This window comes from Antennarius striatus, chromosome 18 (assembly GCF_040054535.1).
Source record: "Antennarius striatus isolate MH-2024 chromosome 18, ASM4005453v1, whole genome shotgun sequence".
Taxonomy (NCBI): Eukaryota; Metazoa; Chordata; class Actinopteri; order Lophiiformes; family Antennariidae; genus Antennarius; species Antennarius striatus.
The window spans coordinates 18,699,172-18,716,993 of NC_090793.1; the positions used below are offsets into that span (position 1 = coordinate 18,699,172).

The following is a 17,822-nucleotide window of genomic DNA, read 5'->3' on the forward strand; positions in this document are numbered from 1 at the left end:
CTGCAGATTGTTCAGGGATAGATTATTAATCCTAAATTAAATATTTCTTCAATAATTTAAAAATTATATCCCAGCTGTGGATATTATACCTTCTGTGCTGGCAGTCGCTAAAGTACTTTTAAAAAACCCAACTCACATTTGACTAAATCAACACCGTACCAGATGGACTCCACCAAAAATGAACAATCTTTACTTTCTGTTTAGCTTGCCCGAGCTGCCCCCCCCCCACTCCCAAACTGAACTTATTGATGCATTTTTATGTAATGAAGCGAAATCAAAGAAAGCATTAAGAAAAGTGTACAAAAATATCCTTAATACACCTCTCTATCTGAGAATGAATGTTAAACAAGATTTTCCCCGCTCATTCCTCTCCTGCTTTTAAAGGACACCACTAAATAAGTTTTTAGAAATAAATTTAAAAAAACATTCAATCATACAAACTGGTGAGGAGGAAAATATAAATTCACTTGGTGGAGGTAATTAATCAAAATGCCAATTCATTCTGATGATCAGAGTCCCTTCGCAGCCCAAAAAACTGAAATAATTGAAATATAAAGGATTGAAACTTCAGCTTTTCAACTTAAAAGCTGCAAACACAACCTGCTCTACAATTTTATTGCCGTAACTCCACTCCTGTCAATTAGATTGTCAGAATAAAAGGTGTGTTTTTGAAGGTGTGACAACCAGTCAAACCCCGATTTCAAGCGGGACAGTCGGTACGACATCGAGGAGACACTGTGAGGCCTTAAAACGCATGGAGAGTAACTCGTTCTTCCCTGAGCCCGTCCGCTCCCTGAAACGCCAGCGTTGGTGGGATCGACTGACGTCCAGCAGGACAACCGTGACCCCGTGAAAGTTAGAACGATCCCATGTTTCTAGAGGAAGTGTTCACCAGAGAGCAACAGTGTGGCTGTTCAAAGAAGCACACACTGTCCATAATCACGTCTTTTATTTCTGTCCTTGAATGTGGGTCACATGTGTATTATGTTATTACTTGTTTATTCATTTTATTCAAGAAAACAGTTGTATAAACCATATAAGATGTTATTGAAAGTTTCCTTTATTTTTTTTTCATGTTTCTCGATTTGAATTCAGGCTTTATTCACACATTATTTTTCCACAGTATTTCATTAAAAAAAATAAAAGATGTACCTTTCATACAAACGGCAGTGGAGGCTCATTTATTGCTCTGTTTTATTGTTTGTAGAACTGCTGGATGTTAGAATGGCTTCAGCACTTTACTTTGAAAGGGTGCCACAAGTCCTGATGTTTGTTTGGGTGAAACTGAGTGACTGAACCCAAACCGTTGTTGTGACAGATTCTCATGTCGAACATACTGGGGTTGAGAATCTGTGTGTGTGTGTGTGTGTGTGTGTGTGTGTGTGTGGCGCAGAGGGCCTGCAGTGTTTCTGCCCAGACTGGACCATTTGTTTCGCTCCTATTCATTCATCTTGTTCCTCTTTCTCTTTCCTCTGCCTTCCTGCTCGATGTCTTTCTCCTGACCGTCTCTCCTTCTCCCTTCTCTTCTTTTCATAAGTATAATATTCTAACTCTGGGCGTCTCGCCTTTCACAGGTTGTCTTCTTTCATTCCTCTTTCCCTCCTCTTCATCACCCCTCACACTTTGTTCCTCCCTTTTCTTCCTCCTCTTTGTTCTCCACGGTCTTTCTTGTTTTCTATTTCTCTCAACTTCAGCTTCCACTTCTCTTAACCCATTTTATCACTTCTTTTCCTCCCTTACTCCCTCCTTTTCCCACACCTCTAACTTTATCTCTGCTCTTTCCTCTTCCTTTGCTTCTTCTCATTCATTTATGTATGTCTTATAAACCTCTTCCCTCTCTCATTTGACATCTCTTTCATTATTCCTTCATTAATCCCTCTTTTCTACCTGTTATCTTTCCTCCTCTCATGTCCTTTACTGTCATTCCCTCTCTTCCTTCACTTTTTTAAAGTCATACCTCTCATCTTATTCCATCTTGTCTTCCTCTGTTTTTCCTCTTGTTCTCCTTCATTTTATTCTCCAACTAAATGCCCTCTGTCCCTTTTTCACGCCTCCACTTCCCCTTTCTTTTCTCTCCTCCTCGTTTCATCTTTCCTCTGCTCACCTCTTCACCTCATCATCAGTTTTAACCTCTCCTTGTCACAACTTCTTTTTCCAGTCCTCCTCGTCCTTTTAATCCCTCCCGTCTTCCAACTCCTTGTCCTTTCTTAATTCATCATTTCACCTCCACTGTCATCATTCTGCCATCCCTCACTTCATGTTGTCAGACCTTCTCTCTTTATTTATTTCCTCCCTCTTTCCTTCTCGTCTTTTTTCCCCCACACATTGCAGCAGTTCCACTTTTGATATCCCCATCCTGTTTCTCATTTCATCTTAATCTGTTTCTCCTTATTTATTCTCTTTCTGTTCTCCTCCACATTTATTCATTCTTCCCTCTCTTCTTGGTCTTTCTCTGACCTTTTTCTTTGCTTTGTTACGCATCTTTTTTACAAATCCTCTCCATCCTCCTCTGGTGAATGACAGCAAAACTGAATAAAATAAGTTCAGATAAAGAAAAGGCAAGAAAGAGAAACAGATATGACAGGAAAAACAAAGACAAGGACAGCAGACAGACAGGATGCATCACAGCCCCCCCCCCTCCTCTTCGTCTTTATTAAGTGATTCTCGTCTCTCTTCCTGCTCTCATTGAGGAATAATGTCTGGAATAACCTTCAGTGCTGCAACCCCAACTCCAGTACTGCCCCCCCAACCTCCATCCTTCAACACTGCCTCCAATTTATCCCCTTGTTCACATTTGAAGCGGTCGTTGTGTGGATTATGGCCCCTCTCATACTTGGCACCGCTCTCAGGCCCTGTGATATATTATCATATTAGTGGAGAATGATGTAATGCATTTCAAGACATTTGTCCTTCGCACACCCTCTGTCCCTCTGCAGATGAAGCCACTTGTACTGTGGAAAGTGGTTGGAGAGGGGGGGTTTTTTTTCCACTTGACGCTGTCGACATCTAGTGGTGGGAGAGGAGTAGTGTCAGTGAGGAGTTGTGTAGGATATAGAGACCACAAGTGTCCTTTCGTTGGCCTCACTCCCTGATCCCAGGTTTAAAACGCACAGCAGAACCATCTGCATCCTCTCAAGGTAAGAAAATTACACCAACTACATTTTCAGTTTGATTTTCAGTTTGATTTTCAGTCATTGACATGTGGAGGCTGTTTTTACAGGGATGCTGAAGAGACGAGAGCCTCCAGACATGCCCCTGCTGATGCCATCGTGGGGGTGGAGGTAACTCTCTGCACTTCCACTTGAAAGATCCTGGGATCCTGTGAGTTATTGGGTAGATCCCAGAAGCTCCTATCCCAACTTATTCCACCTCACAAACACATATGTGTGTATTTATTATATACATGCATGAACATGTAATCTGTATCTCTATCATTTTATTGAACCCTGTAAGGATCAAAGATCATAAATCAATTTCCTATATGTGTGATCACCCTGCTCTGCTGGTTGGATATGGAATGGAACGTTTAGGAAGGAAGGAATGGATAAGGAGCTCACAGTGATCAAATAGTGTTTTGTGTTTAATTACAAAAACATTATAGGCACACAATAATCAAATTCAACATTCACATTCAGACACATGTTTGAGTAAATCACAGCCAGCGCAACCTAACTCCATACTGCGGTGCTCTGCTGCCACCCTCTGGTGGTTATAGAACATAGCAGGCACTCTCCAACAGAAAACACAATGACTAACGTTCTAGGACAAATTCTACATTCAAGGTGAGCTGAAATATATGAATATAAATCTTGAAATCAACATGAAATATCAAATTGATGTGTTTTGACAAGGAGGTAAACACGTATTGGCAAAAAAAAAAATTCCGTCGATTAAAATTATTTTGATAGTCATAACCGGAAGCTATTAACTGTCTAACAACATCTAACTTTGTCAATATTTTTGTAGTTACCCACTATGTCCACAAGAGGGCATCACAGCTACAGATCCTTCAAGAAGGTAGATTAACATTATTGACACGTCTTCCGAAATAACTTTATAACTTTGTCTTTGTGTTTTTGAGTTCACCTCAGCAATCATATCCTTTAGTTGTTTGTCTAGCTTATCCAACAATTGAAAATTTTGCACATTGAAATGATAATTCTCCATTTACAGCATCCCATGCACTCCAACTTTGAAGGAAAATTTTTAATTCGTTTCGTTTATCGTAACAAAAGTTTACCTTCTATCAAGTAAAAAAAAACAACATATTGCTATTTTAGTTTTTGGGATATGCAAAATAACATTAAAATCATTTTCCGAAATTTTATTTAGACTATTTCATCCAGACGCGCTCGTATCGGTGACATCTGCATCAAATGAAAATGAAGCATTTGTAGTTCTTCATTTTGGCCACAAGAGGGTATCAAACGCATTTACCATCGAGAGCCTTATGAATATTTTATCAGCAAGAGAATTTAACTTGTTTTACGATTTGAAATGTATACAATCGTAAAACTGCTTGAAATGCTATCCAGCAGTAGTCCCCTCTCTCCTGTCGTTAGGGTTTCCTAAAGGTAAAGTAGATGATTGCTTGTCTGGGTTCGGACACGAAGACTGAGTAAAACGAATGTGTAATACGGCCATTCACCACAGGAGGGCAGTGTCACCAGCGTGTTCATGTCCGGTGGTCGCTCAAAATAAAAGCATCAAACGACCAGGAAATATGTTTTGTTCAATTTCATGAGAAAAGTACGAACAAAAACTGGTGACGAGTTTTTAACGTTTTTACATAATTTTTGAACGATTGTTACCGTCCAAAAATAGACGTGTAGGGAGTTGTGAGGAGATTCATAAAGTGTCAAAATCTGTTAGATTCTTGTATAAAAGTGTTAAAGTTGTGGGTTAAATCTGGTGAAAACCAAAAAGAAGGTTCAAACATTCTCCGAGCCAGAGATCCACCTGCTTTGTTTTCTAGTGACGTCAGCGACCGGAACGACCGTCATCACGGCTTGTTTCAGCGGAGCCAAACTCGGTGGAACACCCGAGTCGCTTCTCGGCTCGGCTAAACTCGGGAATGTTCGTTCCTGGACTGACGTCATCATTATGCTTTCATTAAAGACTCAAACCATTTTGTTCAACAGGAAGAGGGAGAAGTGGGTTTTGTTGATGGTTTGTCCACATCTTACAATCATAAAACAGACACAAATACATTATTCAAATGTCGTTTTTTTTCTAGAAACATTTGAAGAAAGAAGATAAAAATAGTATTTTTATTATTTTTATCTATAGTATCACATAGTATTTTGTGAATGTTTTGCAGTGTAGTTAATTTATAACATATTTCTACTCAAACTATTCATGGATCTATTGGGTTTCTGGTATTCCCCACCACCACCACCAACACCATGTTAAAGTCATTCCTACGCCCTTGAGTGGTACACTTAAATTAGGATGGAAGCAATATATTAGTGTTATTTATTACTGAACCAGAGGATAATGTGACTCATCAGAGATGTCCTTGGTGGTTATCTGGACTGGTGTAGACTGTTGGGTCAAGGAGAGTAGAAGAGAGACAGACGCTTTGGATACGACTTGATTTCAAATCAGGCTTTGACCGACATGAATTTTTAGAGTTTATGCTCAATGACAATTTAACCTCAACATTTTTATGAATAAAAGAATATTTGTGGTGCCTTAAAAAGATTCAGAAAAAACACAGAACTTCATGCAGACCAGTTAAAAAAAACACTAAATTAAACAGAATAAGGGTAATAGATGGAATAAATATGAAATAAAACTATATGATCTGACTTCACTGAGTAGAGTTAATATATTGTTGATTTTTTAATATAATTATTTAAATTTGATAAAACTATTGACATCAATATTCACATTTACCACGAATAAGAAAAGCAAAATCAAGGCTTTTGTCTTCAAAATTTCAGCAAAAATTTAATGACTGAAAATCAAATCAACTTTATTCATCCCCCATTGGTGCAATTACTTTTCCGCTGTACTGCTATTTTTTTATTTTTTTTTTGTGTTTAATTCACTTGCAAATAAATATGTGAGTGAAAATGAAAAGAGTGTATGAAGGGTAGTCAGTTCAAGACCCATGTGGACCAAAAACTTTGGCGTGTAAACTGGCAGTGCAGAGGTGCCAGTTCACCTCCTGAGCACTGCCGAGGTGCCATTGATCCCCGAACAAGATGCTCATTGGGGCACACCAGGACCAAGTTGCCCGCCGTCCATCATGTCCTTTAAGTTTTCTTCAAGGAATTAATCAAAGCCACTAACTACTTACAGAAAAGTCTTACTGCATTAATTTTTTTGACAAAATATCAATATTTAATTTCAATTTCCCAAAGGAATAACATTCATAAGCTGAACTTTGCTCTCAAACACTTTTTGGTAAAATGCAGTTAGTAAATATTCGGGGCGGCAGTGGCTCAGTGGTAAAGCAGGCGGTAGAGCAGGTCATCCTATGATTTCAAGATCGGCAATTCGATTCCCGCTCCCGCCCAAAAAATACCCGGAGGTGAGCTGACAGTGGGAGGTGTCAGCTCACCTCTGGAGCACTGCTGAGGCGCCCTTGAGCAAGGTGCCGTCCCCTTTACAAATTGCTCATTTAAGGCGCACCTGGAAGGAGCTGCCTGCCACTCTACCCTCCTTGCATGGCTACAGGCCCCCTTGTGTGTGTGTGTGTGTGTGTGTGTGCTACAGGGGCCTGTACACACTAATATATACAGTATATATGCATGCGTTTGAATCATTAGCTAGAGTGTGCATTCTTAATTTTCCTTCGGGGATCAAAACAGTATAAAAAATGTAAAAAATTACATGAATTACAGGGATTTTATGTTTTCCAAGTTAAATTAATGTCTTTATATAGAACAATGTTATAATACTGTAAACATCCTTTAGTAGTTACAGTGCTGGTACTGTGGTGTCGTGGGTAACACTGTCGCCTCACAGCAGGTCAGCTCAGTTGTTTCTGATTTGGTCATCAAAATCATCAAATGAAGACAAACTTATATGATTTACTGAATGTTTCTTTGCTTGTTTGTTTTTTGCTGCAGTCTGACTCTCGCATGATGTTGGTTCTTTATTTGGTGGATGCAGAATATAAAATATAAAATGATCGTTACTGTAAACGCAGCCTGTCAACTGCGAGTGCTGATCATCATTCAGGTGGAGGCAGGCTTTTGTACCTGAGCATACAGGCTGTCCATTGGAGTGTTTGTGGGTGCCACTGATCCAGTGTGAGGCCCCACCAAGCAGTAGGTGGAGGTTAGCGAAGGATTGCTTGTTTCACTCTGATTCAGAGGTTAGGTTGGATCATTTATCTGGAAAACGTACATGATGAGTAAAGTTTACTTGACTTCTTTTCATTGAACACCTGAAGTAACACCTCAGCTACAACAACATGAACATTTTGTTTTCCTGGATATATTTGTCACGCAAATATTTCAAATGTTGGAAAAAATAGTCAAGACAGATTAACGGAAAGTCATGTTTGAAATAAAAGGGACGTTTACCTGAAGATCGTCGTGTGTCGTTTCTGTATCCTTGACTTTGTCTCTCTTATCTGTAGGTCGTTCATAACATATAGGTTTAATTTATATTTGATGTTTGACTTTCAGGTCTTAGTCTTTTCTGACATTTAAATGCATTACATTTACACAGCTTGAAGTGCGTTACAGTACATTAACACCAGATTTAAATTTGTCTAAACTATTCAAAGCCTCTCTGTGTTGAATTTGATATTTTACAACCAAACCTGGTCTTCTGATTAATACATTACCTCTCACCTTTACAAAGGTTTCTAAGTTATTTGCAAAGCTTATTATGATACAGAATGATTCTGGGTTTTCATTTATTCCGTATGAAAGATTGTTGATTATACAGCTGCTTTGTTACAACAGAATTAATGTTTATAGCTAGAGAGCCAAATGCTCATGTACAGTATAAATTTGGGTTTTTGCAGATTTTATCGTACAAAACTGTTCAAATGGAAAGTTGGACCTACTTTTTCTTTTCTTTTGAAAATAAACTGCTGTTAAAGTTGTGGAGAATATGGCAACTATGATGACAGCAGGCAAATATTTCAATAGTCCAATGTATTCCATCTCAGAGTCTGTGAGGAATAAAAACACTCAGATTAGAAATTACATTAAATGCATGCATTCCTTAACTTTTTCAGTATTTTTTTTTCTTTCGTATTTTTCGTTCTGGTATGATTTCCCATCCAACTTTATTGAAAGATTGGATATTAACCAAACAAAATGCTAATGTGGAGGTGTGTGTGTACACTATGCAGTTTAGTTGAAAGTGTGTTATTGTAGAATCACAATGGAACGGCAGCTGTATTAATTATATAAATCTCTTATATCTGTTACGAGCTATAACATGAAAAGTAATTATAATAATTAAAAAATATAAATTTAAAACCATATGAATGGTCCAATAGGACACAGGTTACCTCCAGTTACTATGGTACCAGTCAAAATGTTCAAACCAAATTTTCAACCGTGTGGTTTATTATTTAGTCTAACAGCATACCAATAACGAATCTTCATGTAAGGCACATGATTTTTCAGTTTCTACAATTGTTGATCAAATTTCATCAGAAACAAAGGTAAAAGAACACTGGTTGATTTACTTTACCATTAGGTTTGGTGCAAAAATCTTTGACCATCTTCACATTTTGGGTCCAGCTGACCTGGTTGCTATAGTAACAGATGATTGAAAGATTCTGCAGGTAGACACGGAGAGAGGCTCCGGAGGGTGTGACCTCTGACCTCTCTCCTCCCTCCTGACTGCATGTTTGGTTGTCACATGTTATAGTGCTACTGATGTGAGCATCCTGTGACCTGCAGGTTGCAGTGAGGTTACACATGTCTGAGATGCTGGAGTCCACTGTCATTTCAACTGAAGACACCGGACCTGGACGGGGAAAAATCAAAATGAAGGGTTCTGGAAGAAAACACTCCGGAGTATCAGTATTTTAAATCTTATGAGACTTACTCTGGACTGTGACCTCGTATCCTGCTTTATGTAATTCTTGTTCATCAGATATATAAGCATCATAGCTCCCACTGTCATTTACCTGAACAGTCTTCAAGAGTAAAGAATAATTTTGAACAGTAACTCTTCCGTCATAACGTGAGTGAATTTTTTCTCCACGAAGATATATTTTTACTAAATTATATTTGCCATTGAATTTCCATCTTAAATCACTGTAATCATCTAGAGCGACAGATTTGTGGAGCTCCAGAAATAAATCCGTCCCTTCACGCACAAAAACAAAAGTCCTATTGATGGCATCTGCAAAACAAGACAGATAAAGTGATTTATATTTTTACAGCAGGTTTAGAGACTACGTATTTCCATTTAATCAACATTAGATAGACAGACAGACAGATAAGCCTCAAGAAAGAACGGATAAATTGAACTTTGCTTAAAAACATTTAAAGAGCTGCAGTTGACGTGAAGTTTTGGAAGAACTTTTTTTTTGGACAGATGAAACCAGGATAAACCTTTACGGGAATGATGTCAAGGAAAAAAGTATGGCGTATTTTAGTTAATAGATCCAATTACGTTTTAGCCTGTGAAATGAAGGGATAGTGTTAAAAAATAGCTTTAGTTCCTAACAACGTGATGTAATCTTTTCGTTCAACCGACTGAGTTACAGCAGGAAGTCTGCAGTTCTGCATTTAAAATGTAATGTGTTACTGTACAGGAACAAAATTAGAAAAACTTTTTCACTGTCCAATTCTTTACAGAGCTAACTGTATACAGTATATCCACCCTATTTAACAAAATATCGTTGGCTGTAACGTTTTTATATTAAGGAAGAACAGAAAATCAGCACTGAGAATTCTGCAGACACTTAAATTCAACAAGGTCGCAAATAACTGCAATTGTTCTGCCAAACCACCAAAAAATCAAACGTACAGCAGCTGATGTAAAAACTAACCATTGTTAAAAAGAAAAAACAAGTATTGTGAACGGTTGTCTGTGTCTGGATCACTAACGGGTGGCTAAGAACTAAAATACTTTAACCATTAACTAGTCAGTATATAACTCAGTAAATATTGTGCAGACAGAACAACAAAACTCAGTCAACAACAGGAAAGACTTGCCTTGAATTGTACATGAACATAGTGAAGGGACGAGGAAGAGAAGTACACTACACCCCAGCACCATCATGGACAATGTGCATGATGAGGAAGTGGAACCAGAAATATATACAATACCACAGCGCTGTATCTGTGTGTGTATACAGTATATGTATGTTTATATGTGTGTTTAAATTTCCTGTATATGTACAGTACTATATATGTATACATGTATACACATACATGTATGCAAGTATGTGTATGTATATATATATATATATATATATATATATATATATATATATATACATAGTATATTAAACTGTTGAAAGACATGACAAAATGTGTTCTTTGAGAAATCATAATCAGCTTTATTAAATCATTTATTAGACAGTTTTGTCTCATTTGATCTGTTTGTAGACTAAACACAGTGAAGTGTTAAAAAGAATAGAGTTACATGAAATTTCCAACATATTCATATCCACCATACTCATCCTCATGTCTTACATTGTGAACAGAACCATTACCAGCAATTTTCAACATTCTCACATCTCCTCTCTCACAAGCCTTCATTTCATTTTGATGAAGGGGATTCAACAACTTATTGAGCATGATAATGTTAATATTTCTGAATAGAAGTTTCTTTTTTTAACCACAGAAACAAGTGTTGCATCAGAGTCTCCACTCTCAATTCCCAGATGTGCATCTTTACCCACAGTAGTTTAATAATATCTCATTTGCATCAGTCAGTTTGTCATATTCCAGTGTGTCATACAGGCACAAACACTTTTCCAAAAAACATTCTAGGACAGAAGCATTTATATAAAAGTTTCTTCTAAAGGCTTCAGATTCACTGGTATTGATATTATTTTAATATGTACTTTCACTAAAAAGTCATATCTCAAGTTTCTTGAATGTACACAGCTGCCTAAGGTGCAAACATACATCATGTACTTACATAAAGTGCTAACAGCAATGATAATCACACATCACAGGAAACTAAAAATGCCCACACCCTCAAGAAATTTACAGAGAACCTTGAACTTATCATAGTCAGAGTGACATTTGTCTGCATGATGGCAGCTATAATATTACATTAAACCATATCATAACTGCTTTGTGTAGTTCATAAAATGATGCCAAATGTTTGTCTTTAGCACTAGTACCTCTGTCATTTTACAACAGGAAATAAAACGTCATGGGAGTGTTTTTACTTCAATAATAGTGAACCCAATTGAAACTCTCAGAAATGTTACCATAAAACTATACTACCTACCTATTTGTGCGTTGTTAAGCACATGTTTCTTTCAGGGGAAGTGTTGGAGTCTCCCCCATGTCTGTGGGGTATTTTTTTCCACCACCTCCAAATGAAAATAACCTTTCAATTTCTCTCCATGACCGTACATTTATGAAAAAAAACTTTCATACCGATCGATGCATAGTTTCTATATGAGTCACTGGTTTTCTGTAGACTCCACTTTATTTTTTAATGATATTTTTGGTGTGGAAAATACACCAAACGTAATTGTTTTAGTTATTAACTGATTTAACCATAACATGAATATAGTCAAGCCAACAAAAAAACACCCTACCAACCAAAACTATGACAAATTTGATCATCATATTTGATTTCTGTAGCATCTTGTGCGACTGAGACCTACAATCGATATTTTCCTGATATAAGTTCAAGCTGTCCCAACAGAGAGTGTACTAAACTGAGTCCACTAGATGCTTCGCTGTTTTACTCAGTCTCATATTTCTGCTACTTATCCGGAGGCCTCCAGATCAATCATTCATTTGGTTCATACGTTGCTTATACGAACACTAAGAGCACTGTCTCTGGTCCGGCCATAGTCTTCCCCACTCTCCCTGTAGCTCTGCTCAAGGCGAATCTTGTCGAGATCGGACATCTCAGGGACAGTCCTGCCTTCTTTGCTCTGGTAGCCATGCAGGGGGTTGGACGGTTTGAAGAAGGGCATCGTCTTGGTCTTGGAGACTTTGTCAAAAAAGGCAAAGTCTGCTACGTATTTGCCAGATGAAGACAGGGAGACTACAGGTGGAAACTCATAGCCCCAGAGAATCTCATCAGGCAGGTAGGAGGTGCGGATCTGGCATGTGGCAGATGTTGGTTCAATTGTGGCACTCATTATCACCAGCAGCTCAAAATCTGCCAACTCTGGATCTGTCCAACCCCCCCCTATTGAAAATCAACAAAATGAGAGTGTTAGCTGAAGACGAAGGAGAAAAGACAGAAGTTCAGATCATGCCACGCATACCTTTTGCTGACCAGGCTCGCAGGGGGCTGTTTTCATCTATGAGATGGTAGAAGGTGAGGGGCAGGATAAGGAAGGGGCTATCGCTGGACATGTCTACCTGAAAGGAAACATTGCTCTGGTCCAGGCGTACGGTCTCCCCTTCCTTCGTCAGAGATGTCTGAAGCAGTTTTCCAGTGACCTGGAAGTGACAGAGACAATGTGTTGGATTTGATTTGAGTAAAACTATTTTTTACATCCATCAGAGGACTTTGAAGTATCTAATAATCCGTTACTCTTACCTGGCAGCCAATCAGGAGGCTCTTTCGCATGTTAGCGACCCTGATCATCAAGCAGGGTTGTCCTTCGTGGGTCGACACCACCGCATGTTGGCTAAATTTTACAGTCTCACTGCGCTTCTTTGGCCGAGCAACCTGAGCAGACAAAGTTTAATTACTCTGAATACTCTCTGATAATCTGGGAACAGAATAAAAGAATAGTTCAAACACAAGTCCACGAAAGACTACTTTAGTGGGTGTGTACTTATTAAATATACGTTAACAAAAACACAGTTGGGAAGATTATTTCTTTTGGGCATACCTCCGTATCACAAGCACTTTCCCGATTTACTTCTAGACTTCTAGTCACAATTACTTCAATATTACTTCAGTAATAGAGATCAATACCTGTAAAAAAGTATAAAAATATAAAAGCCAAATGCAAGTATAGTTGTGTTTATTAAATCAAAAGTATTTCTCACAAGCATCAGTCCCTGAAATATCGCTGGAATGCATGTTGGAAGTGCAAACATTGAGATTGGATTTGGATTAGATTATTAGATTAGATTTAGGAGGTATTAAGCACACCTCAACACCTGGAGACTGAGGAACAAGTAAAAAACCACATCCTGCTCAGAAAAAGAAAAGCACACCCCTCTGGTACCCAAGAGACACACTAATATAGACCTGCATCGGCTTGAGGAAGTCGTGTATTTGCATTGACAGAGTACTTTATAGTACAATACAGGTTTTTGGATAGAAAATATTGATACTGCCACAGCAACAAATTCTAGAGTACAATATAAAGTTTTATTTGTGTCATTTGTTTTTGTGTCAGTTATGTCATCTCTCTTTGTGTCTCTCCTGGTAGCTGGAGAAGTGATGTATTGACTACCTTGGCCAAGAAGGTGCCAGTGATGAAGATTTCCATAAGCATGGTGATGACCAGCTGGATGATGAGTAGAACGACGGCGACAGGACATTCCTCTGTGATGCAGCGGAAACCGTAACCAATAGTCGTCTGGGATTCCAGAGAGAAGAGGAAGGCCCCCGTCAGGCTCTGCATCTGCATCACACACGGTGTGTGGTTTGATGGAGGGTCGAACTCTGGAGGAACACGGTACCTGTCAGTTACATTTTAGGTTGTAACTTCTCTACACTTTACTGTAAACTGGGTTTTTTGGTTCACCAAGACACAGGTTTATTCAGAACAGACCATCTAGCCTGCCTGTTGTGAAGTGTGAGACTTCCTGTGGTTTGTCTTCTCAGGCTCAGAAAACATGAGTTATATTCACGGAAGTTAGTGAGAGCAGGTAGATACAAAGTCATTTCCTAAGATCAACAATATTTAAACTTCATTGGAATTATTTTATGCTCAAAATTAATCTTGCAAAATAAATACATTACCAACATTTAACTCTGACCCTAAGCCTAACACTAACCCTAATCTTGACCTTGATCATAACCCTAACTCTGAGCCTAACCCAAGGCTTAACCCTGGCCTTGACACTAAACCTAACTAACTCTAACCCTGACTCTAACCCTAACTCTAACCTCAACCCTGACTCTCAATGGAACTGTAGGGATGTAGATATGCAGTGCTATAAAAACAACAAGCACGAAATGTTCAAGCTCTGGAATACATTGAAGACAAAGACAAATAACTTATTTAAGTTAAACTGTCCACTGGAATTGTTCACCTGTGGAATTGAATTCCACAGGTGAACAATAAATAAATAAATGTGCTTTGCGCCAGTTTTGAAAAGTGAAAGAAAAAAATGCTTAGAATTCTGAAAAATCTTCTTCTCGTGTCTATGAGATGTTATAGTCATAATTGGAATTGCAAATTAGGTGAAAAAATTATCAGAAATTTTCATTATCAGAAATTTAGTCAATTGGTCAAATGAGGATAAGACCCTTATTTTCTCAGAGTTCCAGGGTCTAAATGTCAAAAAACTCAATTATATGTTCCTTAAAAGGTCCTACTTCTAACCACCTCTTCACACATACAAAAAACTTGCTACTGATATTTGTGGTAGTTGACTCATAATGGGCATAACCACAGTTCATAAGAAAATGAAATCTATTTCTGAAAACAGACAAAAAAATGCGGTAAAAAAAAACTTGAGAAAGAAGCAGGTAGGTAGGTAGGTAGGTAGGTAGGTAGATTCAGATGTACCTTGAGTTAAGCACAAGGTTCTTTTTTATCAAAATGGCCTGAAAGTAAATTGTAATGTATAATTTTTTTTTTTTTTAATTCTATATATTACATATTGATTGTTAGTAATTTACTTTTCTTCACAAGTGCCCAATGTGTTTTTCTGGAAGGACACATTAAAACCCACTCAGGTTGGTATTCTCTCACCCAGCAGGTCTCCGTGCACCAGCGCCACCAGATACCAGAGCACCCCGAACAGGAACCAGGTCCCTGCAAAGGTGGCGGTGAAAAGGAGGAGCTTGTAGCGCCACTGCATGTCCACGAAAGTTGTCCACAGGTCACGCATGTACAGAGCGCTCCTCCCACTGATGTGTTCGATGCGAACGTTACTCCGCCCATCTTTGGACAGGATGCGCCTCCTCTTCCTCAGAGTCCCGCCTCCGCTGGATACGGCGCCGCCCAGTAACGGTTTTAAAACGTCTGTCTGCGTCTGGGAGTGGCAGATCTTATGAGGGGAGGAGCTGCGAGAAGAATGGGGCGTAGCAGTCGTCATCTGTTGATTTAGAAATAAATATGCATTATTTATTTGGTGAAATGTGTAGTTTTGTTTCAACTCGAAGGTCTTACTAGAAAAGGCCCGATCAAAAAAAAAATTTCCTGCAAGTCTAATAATTCCTGAAATCCGACTGCGGCTATTATTCAAAACAAACAGAAAAATAAGTGAAATGAAAAAGCATTCACATTTATAATGAAGCTACTACATTTATAATGACACACTGATGTGGGACTAGAAGAGAAAGGCCTGACTAATAGCATTTTGTGAACTCAAGCCTTATCATGAAGCCGGTAATATAGTAATATATATATAGTAATACAGCTGGTAATATAGACAGCTGGTAAAGATCATTTAAGATGCATTTGTATTAAGTGTATTTGCATTTGTCCCAGTAAACAGTTAGTGTGTCTCTACACACTTGACCTGCTGGCTCAAACCGACTTACAGTATATCCTACAAGGAGAAGAAAAGATGGAAAACTAAAATTAGGATGAAGATGTGTGCGAACCTGACAACTCACCCACAGGACGCTATTTGTCAACCTGAATGAATCGGTTACAGCTGAGATCTTCTTTATCCAGATCGAGTTATTTGTAAGCTTTACTGTCCATCCGAACTCAAGGCTTTTAGCAGACAAAGAGTAAACTTCTGACTGGTAACAGGAGATGGCAGCAAGGATTTGGTCGGAAAAAGGTGAATGGGGTCCCTGGGTGCTCCAATCAGGACGTTTTTTTTCAGACACGTTTTTTTGCAGCCGTTCTTTCGTGTGTTTTGTGCTGCTTTATTTTCCAGATTCTCACAAGGTCTAACAAGTTGTTGGTAATTTTTTTTTTTTTAATTCAATGGAGACCCCAACATTACATTTGTTGACTAAATGATTTTTAAAAATCTTATTCAAACCTCTGTATCTGTTTAAAGAAAGCCTTCAATGCATTTCCACTATAAAAACATCTGGAAAGTTTGAGATTCAAACTTCTCCTAAAAACTCATGAACACCTGAAGTGAACAATAATAACAATTAGAAAAATATAACTTCCATCAAGAGGCATGTAATACAACTAATAAGAGTAAATTTCACCTACCTCTCCTGTAGGATAAATTATGTCTCCATGGTGATATGACAGCTGCACTCTCCTGCCTCACATAACTGGTTGGAAAACTGGATCTACTGGATCCAAAAACTGAATCCAAACTTTTTTTTTTCTCGTAAAAAAAACAAAGGGGTGCTGAATGATTTTGTTATCCCCTCTCACACTCGTTTTCTACTTCCCTTCTGTCTTCCATCCTTCCCTCTCCCGTTTACACAGGAATGCTTTGTTTGAAACTCAGATAAAAGAAACAAAAGACACTATTGACAAAAATGACTCTGTGTCCATCCATGTGCGGCATTGCAATTACGTTCATATTTCCATGTGTGTGCGAGACTTGAAGTGTCCATCTGTAACTCTGTATACACGTGTTTGTGTTTTTGGGCAATTATGTGGAAAAAATGTATACAATTATGTGTGTATTTGTGTGTGGTTGTGTGTGAAAGAGAGTGAAAGAAATGAGGGAAGAAAAAAGGAGAGAACAGAAGACAGGAAGTGAACGAGGACGAGATCTGTGACAAAAGGCCCTCATTAGTATTCTGGAGTGAGGAGTAATACCCCTCTACCTCTCCCTCCCTCCTGCGCCCCCGTTCCCTTACCTTCCTCCTTTATTTACTTCCATTACTTTAAATTAGAAGGAGATGTTTACTGCTTTTAAAGAAACAAACCAATGTTATTTAATATTAAAAACTCGTGAATGATCGAGTTAAATGGCGATGGTCCTAATGTTAATCACACATCCCCTGCAGATGTAACTGCTTCAAATGTTTTTCCTTTCTACTGCTTATTTAGGTTTAAAAAAACAACTCTTTTTCATCATATTGGAAAACTTCTAACCCAAGCATTACTAAAACAGTTGGGGAGTTTCAAGATAGTGTTATAATGTGATTAGAATTCCATTGAAAAGAAAAAACGTGATACTGTCTTTCATAGTTTGCTATTATTTACCAATATTTGTGAAATAACCCAATAAAAAGATATATTTAAAGTTGTATATTGTTTGAAAATTAAATATTAATTATAAGTTAAAATTGCAAACCATAAATTTAATCCTTTCCATAAGTACATTTCATTTCCGGGTATACCATTACCCAGGCAGTAACAAATTACAATTAAAGAATATTGCATATAGTTGTGTTTCTTAATTTACCACTTTTTTTTTTCCTTCATACATCCATGTACTCATTGCATTTTGTATATTCATCGACAAATGTATCTGCTTACCTTTTCAGCTGGGATTAGGATCTGATTTAGCCGCGCAAACAGTAGTTAGGAGCCCAAATCCTCAGCTTTTTGTCCATATGTCAGCTTTGTTGTCATACGTGTTCTAAACAGCTCAGATGGGATTGTCGTTCAGCAGGAAGAGTAG

The 17,822-nt window shown here is 38.1% G+C and overlaps 1 protein-coding gene across 1 annotated transcript; it reads right to left on the reverse strand.

Moving 5' to 3' along the window:
• Nucleotides 1-10,781: 10,781 nt before the first annotated feature.
• On the reverse strand, nt 10,782-17,317 carry LOC137612278 (ATP-sensitive inward rectifier potassium channel 10-like). Its single transcript, XM_068340732.1, has 5 exons — nt 15,017-17,317; nt 13,547-13,758; nt 12,676-12,807; nt 12,398-12,575; nt 10,782-12,318 (listed from the first exon to the last, which is right to left on the reverse strand). The coding sequence occupies exons 1-5, from the start codon at nt 15,360-15,362 to the stop codon at nt 11,924-11,926; spliced, it is 1,263 nt and encodes a 420-aa protein (XP_068196833.1). The 5' UTR covers nt 15,363-17,317; the 3' UTR covers nt 10,782-11,923.
• Nucleotides 17,318-17,822: the final 505 nt, after the last annotated feature.